This window comes from Phalaenopsis equestris, unplaced genomic scaffold, assembly GCF_001263595.1.
Source record: "Phalaenopsis equestris unplaced genomic scaffold, ASM126359v1 Scaffold232406, whole genome shotgun sequence".
NCBI lineage: Eukaryota > Viridiplantae > Streptophyta > Magnoliopsida > Asparagales > Orchidaceae > Phalaenopsis > Phalaenopsis equestris.
In genome coordinates this window covers 9,906-24,231 of record NW_018250371.1, presented here as the reverse complement: position 1 = coordinate 24,231, position 14,326 = coordinate 9,906, and the positions used below count along the sequence as shown (strand labels likewise).

The following is a 14,326-nucleotide window of genomic DNA, read 5'->3' as shown; positions in this document are numbered from 1 at the left end:
TAACTGCATTTTATTTAGCATATTTAGCATAAACTCAATTACTTTAGATTTGAATTTTGTACTTACGTTTTGAAGTTTGATTTATGTTTTACATTATAGTCATAAGAATTTATTCATAAGCATTTCCAACTTCCATGTGAGATCGATATATATGACTCCATTGGAGCCTTTTATTACTTGAGTGATACGTATACTTGTGTTATTATTATGGATTTGGCAGTTTAAAGATTTTAAAAGATAAAATTATTTTTACTAAAGTTATTTTTATTGGGATTGAATTGCATATTTATTATAAGTGTTGTCATGTGTGTTTAGTAATATTGAAAAATATTTGTAAAAATAATACCCAACAAATCTGCGCATCAGGGAGTAGTCCTTAGCTTCGATCCAAGTGACTAGCTGTGGACCTTTGTAAGTTGTATCAAAATTCTTTAATTTTTTCAAGAAAAAGTTGTTTTAAATTTCCATTCAGATTTCACTTTAACAAGCAAAAAAAATCTTATCTTTTTATTTTGGTAAATATTTTGTAAAGTAGTGTAGTTCACAGGCTAATCACTCTAATCAAGCTGGACTACTGGCACCCTAAGAGTATCGTGGTCAACAATCCCACCAAGAGTCAATGAATAGTATCATCGGTCATTGTCCTCTCCCCTCATTAAAGGTTCTTGAGGTAGGCGATACTATTCTAATAATCTCACTTTGTATCCCTCGTTTGAGCACACATAATCAATGTCGTCATCACCCTAGCCACCCAGACCTCAAACTTACACCAGTTCGATGATCCATATGTGGTAAAGACCAAATATCCTCAGTTGCTCACAAAGACTTAAATATCTTAAAGCAAACTCAAGTCCTTAAGCATTGGGTTATTAATGAAGCATTGGGTTATGGGTTATTAATGTAGGATAAGTAGTGTATGGCATTTTTATTGATTTAGGTGATTTAACTAGTTCTGGGTTATATCTTGGAGGGTCCTTAAGAATTTCATGCTCATTTAATTTGACTTTGGTGGTGGTTGTATTTTGCGGTTGATTTTCTTGTACAAATCATAGTATCCCCAACTGTCATCTGAAATATCCAAAATCTTGTAAGAGAGTCCAAATGATAACCTCGGACAATCTTAGAATCCCTTAGATCATTTTAAGTTCATTCTTAGTTTCATTAGATTGTTAAATTAATCAATCCGACTAAGTTAAATTTTAGTTGAAATTTTTTAACCTATGCTCAGTGAACATTGACGTTTTAATATACCCATGAGTAGGGCAACTAGTCATTTAACGTTATTGTTAACGAATTATGTGGGTAAACACCATTAGGAGTATGTTAGGTTAATAGAGAATTCATACCCACTCCTAAACTTGAGCTTGTAGTGTTTAAGTGAAATTTATAGTTGATCTTATCTCTTTTCTAAACCTCATTAAATGATTTCCAGATCAAACCTAGTTCACTACTAAGCTCTTAGGAGTCTTAAGGGTTGACTTATAATTTGAGATATTGGATAGGATGAAAGTGATTTGGATTAAAAAAAGATCAAATTTCCATTGATTTGAGGCTTACATTGGTGAGTTATTATTCTTCCTAATTCAAGCCTCTCACATTAGAATCATCGGACTTCTATTAACTACCAAACTCAATAATTTAGAGAATTACAAATTTACCCTTTTATAGAGAAAGATATGAATTGATTTCTACCTTTTATCCCTTAATTTTTAATCATCCAAGAGAGTTTATTATGATAAAAGTTACTATTTATCCTTATGACATGACCTAAATTTTGATTAAAGCATAAAATTGCATGATTACCTTTTTGCCCTTTAGGTTCCTTACTTCATAATTCATCCAATTTAACTCAGATGACTTTAAAACTTTGGTGTTACCCTACTCGTCGGCCAATTAAACTATTAGAGAAGAATTCACAAATTTCAGGTATTTTTTAATTTAATTTTACTGATTATTTTTGCTCAAAAATTGGGAATTTCAAAGTTAGTTCATTTGATTAAGTAAAAAATGGTCTTCTATTTTTAGAAAATTATAGGTGGTTCACCTAGGTCGTAGGATCATTAGAAATAAATTTTGTGATTTTTTTAGTTATATTTTAATTTTTATAATTTTTAATTGATTTTAATGAGTAAATAAAAAGAAAATATATTTTTATTTCAAAAATTAAGTTTTCTATTTTTCAAATATCTCTCTACCCTTAAAGAACTCAAAGAAGTTTATTTCACATTTTTCTGATATTTATTTTTTTTTATAATTAATCTTTAAATTAGGAAATACCCTAAAAATAAAGTTTTTATTTTAACTTCTATTTTATTTTTCTTAGGTTTCTCTTATCACAAGAAACACTCCAAACTAATTTTAATAATTTTCTAATTTTTCTTTTATTTTATATAATTATTTTAAGCCAAAATTTGTATTTAGTTAGAAAATACATTTTGATGCTCAAATGATTTTTCAAAATTTTTAAATTTTTATAGAGACTTTAGAACACCATTTCCTTCATTTTGGTAAAGTTTGGTGACTTTTTGAATTAATTTATATTTTTTAAATTTTTGGTATTTTTAATTAATTTAAAGTGAAAATATGTTTAAAATTTTTAAAACATGAGTTTTATTTTTTTAGATCCTCTAACCACATTGAACCAACCTAACAAGATTTCAAATTTTTCAGACCTTTATTTTTATTTTATAAATTTTTTTGATTATAATATTATCAAATCTCTTAGAAATTTAGGGTTTCAATCATAGAGAGACCCTCTGACCCTAAGAAAATTAGAGAAGGTGATCCATGTCAGTGGGAATAAGCCCTTAAAATTTCAATTCATTTGGATACTTGTTTAATTAATTATGAATTAATTACTCTCTGGAGTATTTAATTAATTTAAAATAAAATACATGACAATTATTTTTTATTTTTGGTTCAATAAATTCTCCTCTGTTCACTGAGCACAGAGACATTTTTATTTTATTTTTTATGATTTTTCTACACCAAGATATGATTTTTCAAAGTTACTAAATTATTTAAATAAAAATGCCCTATTTCTTACTTATCCACGTCAGCGCCACGTCCCTCCTCAGAGTCATCGAAACCCATGCGTATTGTTGTGATTTGTTGTCGCCATCCGCATCAGCTTCCACGCATCACGCGCTTTATGTATCGCTCTCCCTTTCGGCTTCATATTGATCGTCCATCCAATACACGGGAAAACGGACGACATCCGTTCATCGTCCCCACCAGATTCAAACTGAGAGTCATTCACATTAAAACCTCTAGACCTTGTTTGATACTTAACCAAATTAAATGTGGTTTGTTCCTATATGTTTATCTAATCAAGACAAATAAATCCATACGGTTACATGCGTATTAAATTAATGTTTCTTTCACAAAAGCCCAAACTAGGCTCAGATTTCGGGTTTTGGTCCATATATTTGTCCAAGAGGAATAGCCTTGATTGGATTTGTTCTCAACGATCATTGTGAGCTGGCGAACCTCCTCAAAGAGTTAATTTGAGCTCAGGTGAAGTCCCCGTCGGATTTCAATCAATGGGTGGTTTGGGTTTGGTCTAGGACTAGGTTGGAGGGCTCGGGAAGGACCAATTTTGATGGGAAACTTCCTCATGCATCCTATGAAAGCTTTTGAAGAGATCAGTTGGAATTTGGTGGAGGTTTATGGTATGGCCATGAAATGTCATGGATTTTGAGCTCAAAATCAAGGGTGGGCAGTGGAGGAGATGGCCTAAAAATGGCTAAAGTGTGCATAGGAAGGCTGAGGGGAGGTCTGGAGTAATTTTGGCAGGGCTTCGCCAAGGCTAGTATGTGTGTCCCCTTTGGGCATGAGGAGGTGGTGGCTTTATAGGCAGGTCCATGGCTACCAACAGAGCAGGCTAGGGTGGCCAAGATGAAGCTTAGGTGGAGGAAAAAAGAGCTCCAATGGCCAATGGCAGTGAGCCAGCTCATGTGAGTTTAATTTTGTGTTTTCCCCAATTAGGGCTCTCAAGCTTGGTGTTTTCCGGTGACAAGGGTGGTTGGCTGGCCAAGGGAAGCCATCTCCACACTGTGGGAGCTCAGGTGTGGGGAGATGTGGAGTCAATTTGGTCCAACCATTGGTAATATCAATTTTCCCCAAAATAGGTCATGGGTTGGGTTAGGTTGGTCTAACCATGGTTTAACCCTTTGAAAGTGGGTTAAGATCCTTCCCAAGGTGGCTGGAGTTGTTGGGTCAAATCCCTTAGGGCTTTCGGTGATTGATTTGTCAAGGGGAAGAAGAATTTGGTTGGATTAGGGTTTGGGTAAGAGGCTTGGTGGGAGGAGAAAGAAACCCCTCCTTTTGCCACATTTGGTATGTATTCCCATATGATGCTCATGGATGGTTCCATGAGTGGCTTCATGACATGTATGGGTCATGATCAATTTTCATGAAAAGGGAATTCAATAATTTTGGAATTTTGGTGAGGTGATGTCAAAATGCTAAGTATGGATGAGTTTTAAGCATGTATGTCATGGGTATGGTTTGATTTTTTATTAAGTGGATAATGAGAAAACTTTATCATGTGGGCTTGGATTAATGGGCTGCTGAATTTGAATAAGGTGGGCTTGGTGAAATTCATAAAGATGGGCCTTTTTCAAAATTGATTTTGGGGGCTTAGAACTAAGCTTGGTGGAATTTGGAAATTTGACATGAAGAATTGGTTTGTTGAACTTGAATTGACATTTGGGCCCAATTTGGTGGGATTTTGGACTTGTGAATTTTGGTGAAATTTTTGTCATTTTAGTAATTTTTTAAAACATAGGCCAATTGAACAAGTTTGGGTAGTTTGGGGTACTTTGGGCCAATTGGGTAATTTAGAAGAGTTTAGAAATGATTTTGGGTGAAAAAAGAATATTTTGGGCATTAGGGACATTTTGGAAATCTTTTAGAATTTAAGGTAATTTGGCGATCATTCATGTTATGAAAAACCATCTTGGATCCATAAGACATCAAATGAGAACTCCTTTGTGAGTCTCCACATGTTGGTCCTAGCCCTCTTGACCAAAGGCCAAGGGCTTGGGACCACCCATGTGAGTCTTCCAAAGAGTTAAGGAGATGGATTCGATGTTTGTGATTTTAGAGTTTTGGGGTGGGTGTAAGTGTGTGTGAAACCAACCATGAACCACCCATGGTCAAAGAGGGTGCCCCTAAGGCTTCACATTCCTATAGTGACTCAATTTGAGCTTTCTCATGTTAGTTCCAACCTTCCAAGTGCTAGAAGTCAAAACCACACATGTGAAATTTCAAAAAGACTAAAGAAGTGGTTAGAATTTATATAGGGTGGGTGCTCCATCACTAAGCTTCTAGGATAGTCAACAGAAAAGTCCTATGGCTAGATCCTAAGCTTCTAAGGAAAAGATGACCCTATAAAAAAAATGTGGTCAACATTTATTTGAGTTTCACCAAAAAGAAAATCTGCTCTATACTACTAGCATTAACCTTTTGTCTTAGTGGTATTGCCTTTCAAATGAACAAAAAAAAAAACCTTGAATTTTAAAGCAATTGTTGCACTATAATACTTCTACACCCGCGATAACTATGAAGAAAATACAAAAGAAAGTATAAATTTGAACATTCCAGCCAAAATAGAAAGCCACAACACAGTCACAAGCAAACCGCCCAAATTCCAGCAGAAATCGACAATTATAGGCCACTTTGTTTCATATGATACATTAATGTTCTACATGAGAATAATCAAAGCAAATTCAACACCCATGTCCAACATTTAACACCCAATAAAAGGCAACAGTCGAAAGAGTATGATATTACTCATAGAAAAAGGAGAAAGGAAAAAAATCACAAAAAAAAGTCATTCCTTCAAAATTTTCCACAAGAGCATGATATTAATCACAGAAAAGTCATTCCATCAAAAATCACCACAATAAAGGCAACGATATTACTTATAGAGCACCACAACCACAGATCGTAGAGAGGAAGAGAAGAAAAAAAGACAACAATTGAGAGAGCGTCAGAGAGAGATGCATGAGAGAGGCGCGTGAGAGGGACAACCAGGGAGCGATCAAAACCACGAGATGGGGCAGAGGTTACCAGTCGAAGAGGCACCTAGAGCACGAGATGAGGGCAAGCGCGACGAGGGCAGAGAGGTAATAAAATAACTCCAAACATGGGCCGCAGGGTCGAACCCGCAGCCTGCTATTATTAGAAAACTTTACATGTGTATCACGAAGCGCACCGAAAATGGAGAAACCAAACGAGAAGGCGGCATTTTGAAAACACAAACACGGCTGATACGCTGTGCCAAACTGACCCTTAGATAAATGAAAATCATCCTTATCGCACACTGAGTATAATTAACACTTTTCATTTTATGCACATTATGATGCGAAGTGACGGTTTAATGAGGTGTTTTACTTAATTGTTAAACTATTTTACTTACAATACTACTATGATAAGCATAAGCTTGAGTATGTATAGCCTGCAAAGGTTAATACATAGCTTGGCACCAAACAAAAATGTTCTCGATTTTATGCAATTAGTTGTGTTTACTGGGCCGTTCTGTCCAGCTATGATTGTAAGACCAGGTTATAAGCATCCTTAGCTCCTTATATGATTTAAATTATAAGTTCCATCATAGCATTTGCATTATAATCAAAACATTTATATCTTCCCCAACACAATTAGCAACCATTTAAAAGGTTCTGTAATTGCTAAAGAACCTAGACTAAATAATCTTGTATGTACTAACCCTGAAAGAAAAAGAATATACTGCCTTAATTGAGATTATTCTTGGGCTCTTACTTCAGGATATAATTAAATGATTGCCATTGTGAGAATTCATGAACGTGGAACTACTCACCCCTATTTAATTCTTGTAAAAGTGAATAAATTTGTTGCAGTCAATGGAGAAAGTAAATGTAATCAAACTACATTTTTACCTCTTCATTAGAAGTTAACACTGCTCTTTCACATTATCCAAGAAAAAAGTCATTTAATTTGTGGAAGGAGAAGGTTACAGGAAGGGTATTGGAGGTTATATCCACGTTATACCCTCTGTAACCTCTCTGTAACTTAGAAATATATGAAAATAGAAACACAGAATTTACTTGTTACAGGTAAGTTACAAAAAGATTACAGAGATATAATGCGGATATAACCCCCAATACCCTCACTGTAACCTACCAGGCGTACGCAACTCTGCATATATACCCAAATATTTCTCTCTTGGAAGAATGATGAATTTTCCAAAAAAATAAAGAAGAATTATCAACTTTAAAAAAATCAGACCTTACTTGTGTGGTTGGCATAATTTGTATGATTATATGATTAGGGCTCTCCTAAAGTTGCGAATGACATGCAATTATTGTTTGGCCCCACATTTGGTTACGTATACAGGTTGTGAAAGCTACACAATACCAACCGGTCCGATAGCTGCTTGGAAGATCATTCTTTATTTTACTGTTAACAGTAAATTGGATAATCACGTAGATCTGCAAAAAGCACATATTTAGCTTAAGCCAAATCTGGAAATTAATAGCTAATTTGCACCTTGATTCGAGCACTATTACTAATTCGGTTCAATTCTGAACATTAAACCAATTAATTTACAGGATGAAATTGGTAAAAAATTGATGGCAAATGACTCGATGCTGTAATTTTAACCTCAAAACATGTTTTTGGAATAAAGATTCAACGCAACAACACATATTATGACAGACATTTGATCAATCTTCCAGTTCTACATAAGTTACAAGCATGTTCTAGAACAAAAATATCAGTTCAGACATCAAAGACTAAAGAATACGCATATAGTATGTTCATGAAATTACAAGTCTATATACAGAAACATGAAACTTTACAGAGCACACTGAAATTTAATGCAGAAATCAGTACTCACAATAAATCAACATAACATCATAACAAGAGATAAAATGACTAAAAGCAATCCTCAGTCCTCAAAAACATCCAAGCAGTTTCTTTGGAGCAATTCCAGTTGCTCTGTGTTTTGCAGCCAGCTCCTCTGCCTTGAGAATTTCTTCACCGCGCTTGGCTTCTACTATAGCTCTCTTCTCTTCAGCCTCCTTATGAATCAAAGCAATCTTGTTCTTCATTTTTTCTACGTATTCTGCCTTCTTTTTTTCCAGAGCTTCCTGCTTGTTTCATCAAAGTTTAGTTTTAATAGCAAGCTCAATTTTTGTTTCATTTAAACAATTATTCTAGGAAGGAAATCTGTTTCCAATGTTTGTGCTCAGACTTATAAAAAGGCACCCAGAAGCTATTTGATTATATTTAATTTGTACAACAAAATCATCCAAGAAGTCTATACGCCCAAAAATCTTGAGACAAACTAACAGCCTAGATTAAAAGAAGTAAAACAAAGATCATCATTCTGACGAAAAACTACAAGTATTCAAGAAACCGACTAGCTGAAGAACCGTCAGCCAGCCAACAGCTAGCCGATCGAAGGGCTAGAGACCGGCCGTAGAAATGCTGATCAATTGAAGGTTCATCTGACAACCAAAGGGCCACCAAAGCCAACCAGGAAAAGACATTCACATCAATGACAAAATAAAAGCCCAGTACCCACACCAATGCCACAACCATAAACGTGAGGCTCTCTCAACAACTCCCCAAAAAATCTCCAGAAATCACCAAGGAACTATAACCAAGAAAGCTGACCGACAATGCTAAGGCCAACCGGCTTCCACACTCGAAGCTGGCTTCCCAGAGTGAATGCCGACTAACACCCAGGAAAAATAATTGACCGACTCCAGCATGGTAGGCCGATTCGCAGACTTGCCGAGCAGAAGGTCCAAGCCACACAAAAAGGTGTCAGAATCAGTTACAAATATCAAAAAGGCACGACAAAAAACAATAATGTCATGTAACGCCCCTATGAAAGCAAGGGTAGCCATGTAATATTTCACATTTGGCCCACTATCTTCTATAAATAGGGGGTTCAAAACATGTATTAGGGGCTTTTTGCCTTTAGCTTTTACCTCTAAGCTTTGGTTTTTGGCTTTTACCTCTAAGCTTTAGCCACTTGAGCTCTTCCTACTCTATACTCACTCTTGTAGGGAGATCTCTCTCCTCTTCTCTCTTATAAACCTCAGTTATAATATATAAAATGGGTAAAGCCCGAGAATATTCCAGTTCGCCCCTACAGGGCATATTTGTGTGTGCTCTTTTATTTCTCTCCCTCTCTGTCTCTCTCTACTTCTCCCTCAAGGTTTCTACCATTCCGATCCGTGGGCATGCCTCAAGAGGACAAATCTAGATTCAACAATATCAAAACTATTCAATTTACAATACTCTTTATAAAATGCAATGCATTTAATTTAGAACTATCAGAAAAAATAAACAATGGCATATCATTAAATGATCAAAGGTGATTATGATATTTCTTTTTTCCACCACTCGTCAAAACATCTAGATATCAACAGATTTTACTCTTAGTTATATGCTATTGAAATATAAATGGAATGCCATTCATATAGTTATTAGTTCTTCAGCTCATCAAACCAAAGAAGTGGCCACAAAAACCGGAAGGAGTCCCAAGTATTGGATATTTGACAAAATACTACAACAACAACAACTGAGCCTTAATCCCATTAGGTGAGATCGGCTACATGAATCCTTTTTCTCCATTGCGTCCTATTTAGTGTCATATTTTCATTTAGATCTAATAAATTAAGGTCATTTTTATACAGTAAGCCCAAGTCTTCTTATGTTTACCTCTGCCTTTCTTAACATAAGTTGAATCTAAAACATATACTCTCCTAAGATGGTCAATGTTCAATGTGACCAAATCATCTAAGACGACTCTCTCTAATTTTGCCTGTCACTAGAGCTACACCAACCCTATCACGGATATTTGACAAAATATGCTCACAAAATTTGTCCACTAAAACTAAATGTTAAATCACATAAAATTGTTCATACAGCAGAATGAGTAGAGAGCTCTCAAACCTCTATCCTTTTCAGTTCAGCTTCTACAACAGCCTTCTTTGAGTTCTCCCACGAAGCAATAGCTGACACCTTCTTAACTGCCCTGTTTGATATAGCGAATGGATTAGTTTCACTTGAGGAATTAAAAGATAAAAAACGAATTTCAAAGAACAGGTATCTCATTGTTCTTTGGGAACCACATAAAGACGCAAGCAAAAACATCAATACCAGAATAAAGCCAGAACATGAATTTTTGCATCTATATATGTCGAAATTTGAAAAAGAGTGCATTTATTACAACTTAAAAATCCCCAAAAGCATAAGCATATACCTGAGATGGTATAGCTAGAATCATACGAAAGTTGAGCTCAAACTAAAAATTGTTATGAACAGAAATAGTACTAGATTTATCTCACATCAACAAGTTGAAGAACATGCTAGTCCAGATTTACTAAGCAATTGCCAATCGCATGGGCGCAATCTTTTAACCTTAGTTTAACCATTAGTGCATTGAGTTCAAATTTGAGCCACAAAGGTTTCACATCCTCAAAAGAAGACATACAAATTACTAGAAGTTTACCACATCATAAAAATATTTTGAAAAAGATGGTTTCTGGGAATACAACTATTATAAAATGTTCAGGAAAGATCATATTTTTTGGGAGTAGGTGCAGCATTGTGCCCATAGTCAAATAATAATAAGAGAAAAAACACCTCCAATCGGCTAATTGTTTGCATAAACTGTGAGACAGATGACTTCAACTTATGTTCATCCATAGTTCTTAATGGGGGCCCTCTACCAAAATTCATAACTATTTCAGTTTATAAAGTTATAATCATCATTATAATTAGCCTCATTGTAATTAGGGCTGGTTTTTTGATTAAACACTCAAGTTCACTTGTAGTAGGCCAAGCTGGTCTTAAAGTAAAGACAAGAAATAGCCTTGAACCAAGTTATGAAGCTCTCAAAGCACGTACTTATTCTCAGCTTTGACCTTTTCATTGTCTTCCCAAGCCCTTATTAATGACAATCGCTTCTCAGTTTCAACCCTTGCAAGAACAGCATCTGAACAAATAGTTACGAAATTTATTAATAACCCTGTGTGAGAAAATAATAGAAGACTTTGAAGTTGAATCTGTGCATTTATAATAGTAAATCTTTGAATACTTGCCTCGATTTATTGAACCACCCGTGCTTTTCTCCAATGGAGGAGGATCTGTAGCTTCTGTAAATAAAGAAAAGATCATAGGTCAATACTTATGTCACGAGTATAGCTGTTAAGATTTATACATATGCAATAAAAACAGAATTAACTGCCAAGAATCTTAATATATAAAAGCAGAAAATTTAGTAGTCGTTTAAGTAGCAGCACAAAATGCAACAAAAAACTTTCTGGTTGCAAAAAAATTACGAAGGGGAAGTGCCAAATCAAAGATGTCACAACAATTAATCAGCACAAAATAAGGAACTGGTGATTGCAGTGCATATAAAACAGTTCAGCAACACAAACTTTATCAAGAGAAGGGGATGCGAAATTCAGTGAAAGCATCAAAAGGGCATTCTATTAGCTAGAAGATTTTCATTTCTGTAATAGTAGAGAGATTTACCAAATGCATAAAATCCGTCTTAATTGTAGAAAAAAATATAGCACTTTAAGACGGCAAAGATAATAACTTAGAAGAGAAAATAAAAAATGTGATAAAACTAGCACATGCAATGTTTACCTCTAGAAGGATTTACAACTAATAACTATCTACTTAAATTTAATAAATGCATGTAGCTGCCTGTAAAATTGCGAAAGCAGTGGGACCACCGCCCAAATCTCTCGACTTCTCTTGCTGTTTATCAGTTTAGTTGCAATGAAAAATATTACAAAGAACTATATTCTAAGAAACTAAGAAATAACCATGACACTTTTATACCAAAATACAGATTACTGTTGAAGGTAAATTTAACTTGTTGAAAGATTGATAGAATGGCTGATAGAAAAGCACATGAAAAATAATTAACACAATTTTAAATAGAGAAAGCAAGTTTACAAAATCATTCATCTAATTATTGAGGCACAGAAGACAATGCTAAACTTCCCCAAATGTGAAAAGAGCCATAACAAAATTTGAATAATAACTGAGCACAATAGCTATCTGTACACAAAGTACAGATTTATTACAATAACTCTGTGCTTTGTGTAGCCTTCTTTAAAAAATATAGGAAAACATTTGTTTTATTTCATGTGAAGGTGGAACATATCCAGGGGAGGAACCATAAGATTTGTTTGGCACTAATTAAATTTTTAATGTATAATAATTATCATTTTTTTTTAAATAAAAAAATGTTCTAAATTTTCTTATAAAATACAAAAATGTTACATGTCAAATTACTAAAATTTAATGTTATATAAATTCAAAAATAAAATTATAATGATCTGTATACATGTTCTTATCAAAACAAAATATTTTTTATATTTATATATCAATTAAATTTTTGCTAAAATAGATTATAAAATTATTAGAATTTATTTTGACATAAATTCAATGCATAAAAAATTTTAATTAAGACTTATATTATAACAATCCTAAAATAAATCTAAAAATTAACATAATAATAGTTGCACAAAATAATGATTCATATAGAAATTCAACCATTGCCTCCTAGAATTAACGAAAACATAGAAGAGTGGAATTAAAAATTCAATTCAAAACTATCTAAATATAGCCTGAAAAAATCTCAGAATCATTATGTTGTGAAGAGAGTTATTTGTAACAGTATAAATTGAGATCCAATAAAAGAATGTAGCACAAAATCTAACATATAATTTCACTCATATATGACATTAGCTAATTAAAATAAAATAAATTAAACAATCTTATTTGCGTTTTGAATTACCAGATGATCAGCCTTATTTACTTGTTTTCTATTGGTAAAAACAGAGAACATAAAACATGTTTACAAGCAGATCAAACAGAAGCATATTTACAAAACACAAATCCAACAAAAATTAATTTCCTGATAGACTTGATTTGCTTCCAAAAGAACAAGTAAAATCCATTTGAATCAAAACATTTATTATAAGAATCGAAAGACCAACTTAAGATAAAGGAAAACAAGGAATCCACACAACCTAAAACTAGTTTCCTTCAACAAAAAATTATGAAAAAAATAAAACTATTTTTACGAAATTTCTCAACATAACAACAAAATCAATTGTAGAATAAACGAAAATTCAAGGGTTAAGTAATAATTAAAGCAAGTAAAAAAGACTAAAAAATTTAACTAAAATGGAAATGAAACAACAGAGAAGATAACCCTAAAATACAGGAAAGCTTTGAGCCGTTACTTTCCACGATTGCAAGAGCTTTCGATTCATCGACCTTCTCCCTTCCCCCCCCCCGCCGGCGGTATCACATCCTTCGGCGGTTCTGAAGACTTCGGCGTTTCAGTTGCCGTAGCAGCCTCTCCTCCGACCTCCACCTTCTCCGCCACTTCTTCGACCATACTGGTTATGGGCCTCTCTCCTTCCTTCACAGAGTGTATGGATCTCGAGTTGGACAGCTCGTTGGCTTTAATTCAAGTGCTTGCAGTGTAGATGTAATAAGACAAACAAGAAGTATGTAGCTTCACAGACAACTACGGGTGTTTAGCTGCGGGAAGTTAAATTCGAATTTATTATATTAAAAAAGAATTTATAGATTTATTAAATCCAGATTTTTTTTTTGTTTGGTAGAATTTAGTAGGTGTAATGGGTAAACCATGTTAATAGGGCTAACCCTAAACCCGCCACTCCATGAATTATCACTGATCTCTAGGATAAAGCTGAGAAACCTAGGTAGACAAAAAAATATTACATCAGTACTACGCACCTAAAAATAACGTGCGTAGCCAATCAAATCACGCCACGACATCTCGTGCGACAGAGCAAAAAAAACGGCGCAGTAACACGGAGAATATTCCCCCTTATGTTATTCATGTGTTATTGTGTGTTATTCATGTGTTATTGCGTGTTATTTATGTGTTATTGATGTGTTATTGTGTTATTATAACACCAAGAATATTCTCAGAACACAATAACACTTGAATAACACGGGAAATATTCCCGACAGAGGAAAAAACGGTGCAGTAACACGGGGGAATATTCTCTCCCATGTTATTCTTGTGTTATTGTGTGTTATTCATGTGTTATTCATGTGTTATTGTGTTATTATAACACCAGGAATATTCCCAGGACACAATAACACATAATAACACATGAATAACACGGGGGGAATATTCCCCGTGTTACTGCGCCGTTTTTTTTTTTCTGTATCGCGCCTGTATCGCGCGGAATATCGTGGCGTGATTTCATTGGCTACGCACGTTACTCTACGTGTGTAGTACTGATGTAATATTTTTTCC

The 14,326-nt window shown here is 34.2% G+C and overlaps 1 protein-coding gene across 1 annotated transcript; it reads right to left on the bottom strand.

Moving 5' to 3' along the window:
- Window positions 1-7,673: 7,673 nt before the first annotated feature.
- LOC110038297 (remorin-like) lies at window positions 7,674-13,429 on the bottom strand. Its single transcript, XM_020743088.1, has 6 exons — window positions 13,379-13,429; window positions 13,272-13,335; window positions 11,106-11,159; window positions 10,912-10,999; window positions 9,955-10,036; window positions 7,674-8,135 (listed from the first exon to the last, which is right to left on the bottom strand). The coding sequence occupies exons 1-6, from the start codon at window positions 13,427-13,429 to the stop codon at window positions 7,941-7,943; spliced, it is 534 nt and encodes a 177-aa protein (XP_020598747.1). The 3' UTR covers window positions 7,674-7,940.
- Between the last annotated feature and the right edge of the window lie 897 nt (window positions 13,430-14,326).

Coding starts and splice junctions, on each gene's coding strand:
- LOC110038297 (XM_020743088.1), bottom strand. CDS start 13,429: ATGGTCGAAGAAGTGGCGGAGAAGGTGGAGGTCGGAGGAGAGGCTGCT. Junction 10,037..10,911: donor AAGGTCAAAGCTGAGAATAA/GTACGTGCTTTG, acceptor TATATCAAACAG/GGCAGTTAAGAAGGTGTCAG. Junction 8,136..9,954: donor CTGAACTGAAAAGGATAGAG/GTTTGAGAGCTC, acceptor TGAAACAAGCAG/GAAGCTCTGGAAAAAAAGAA.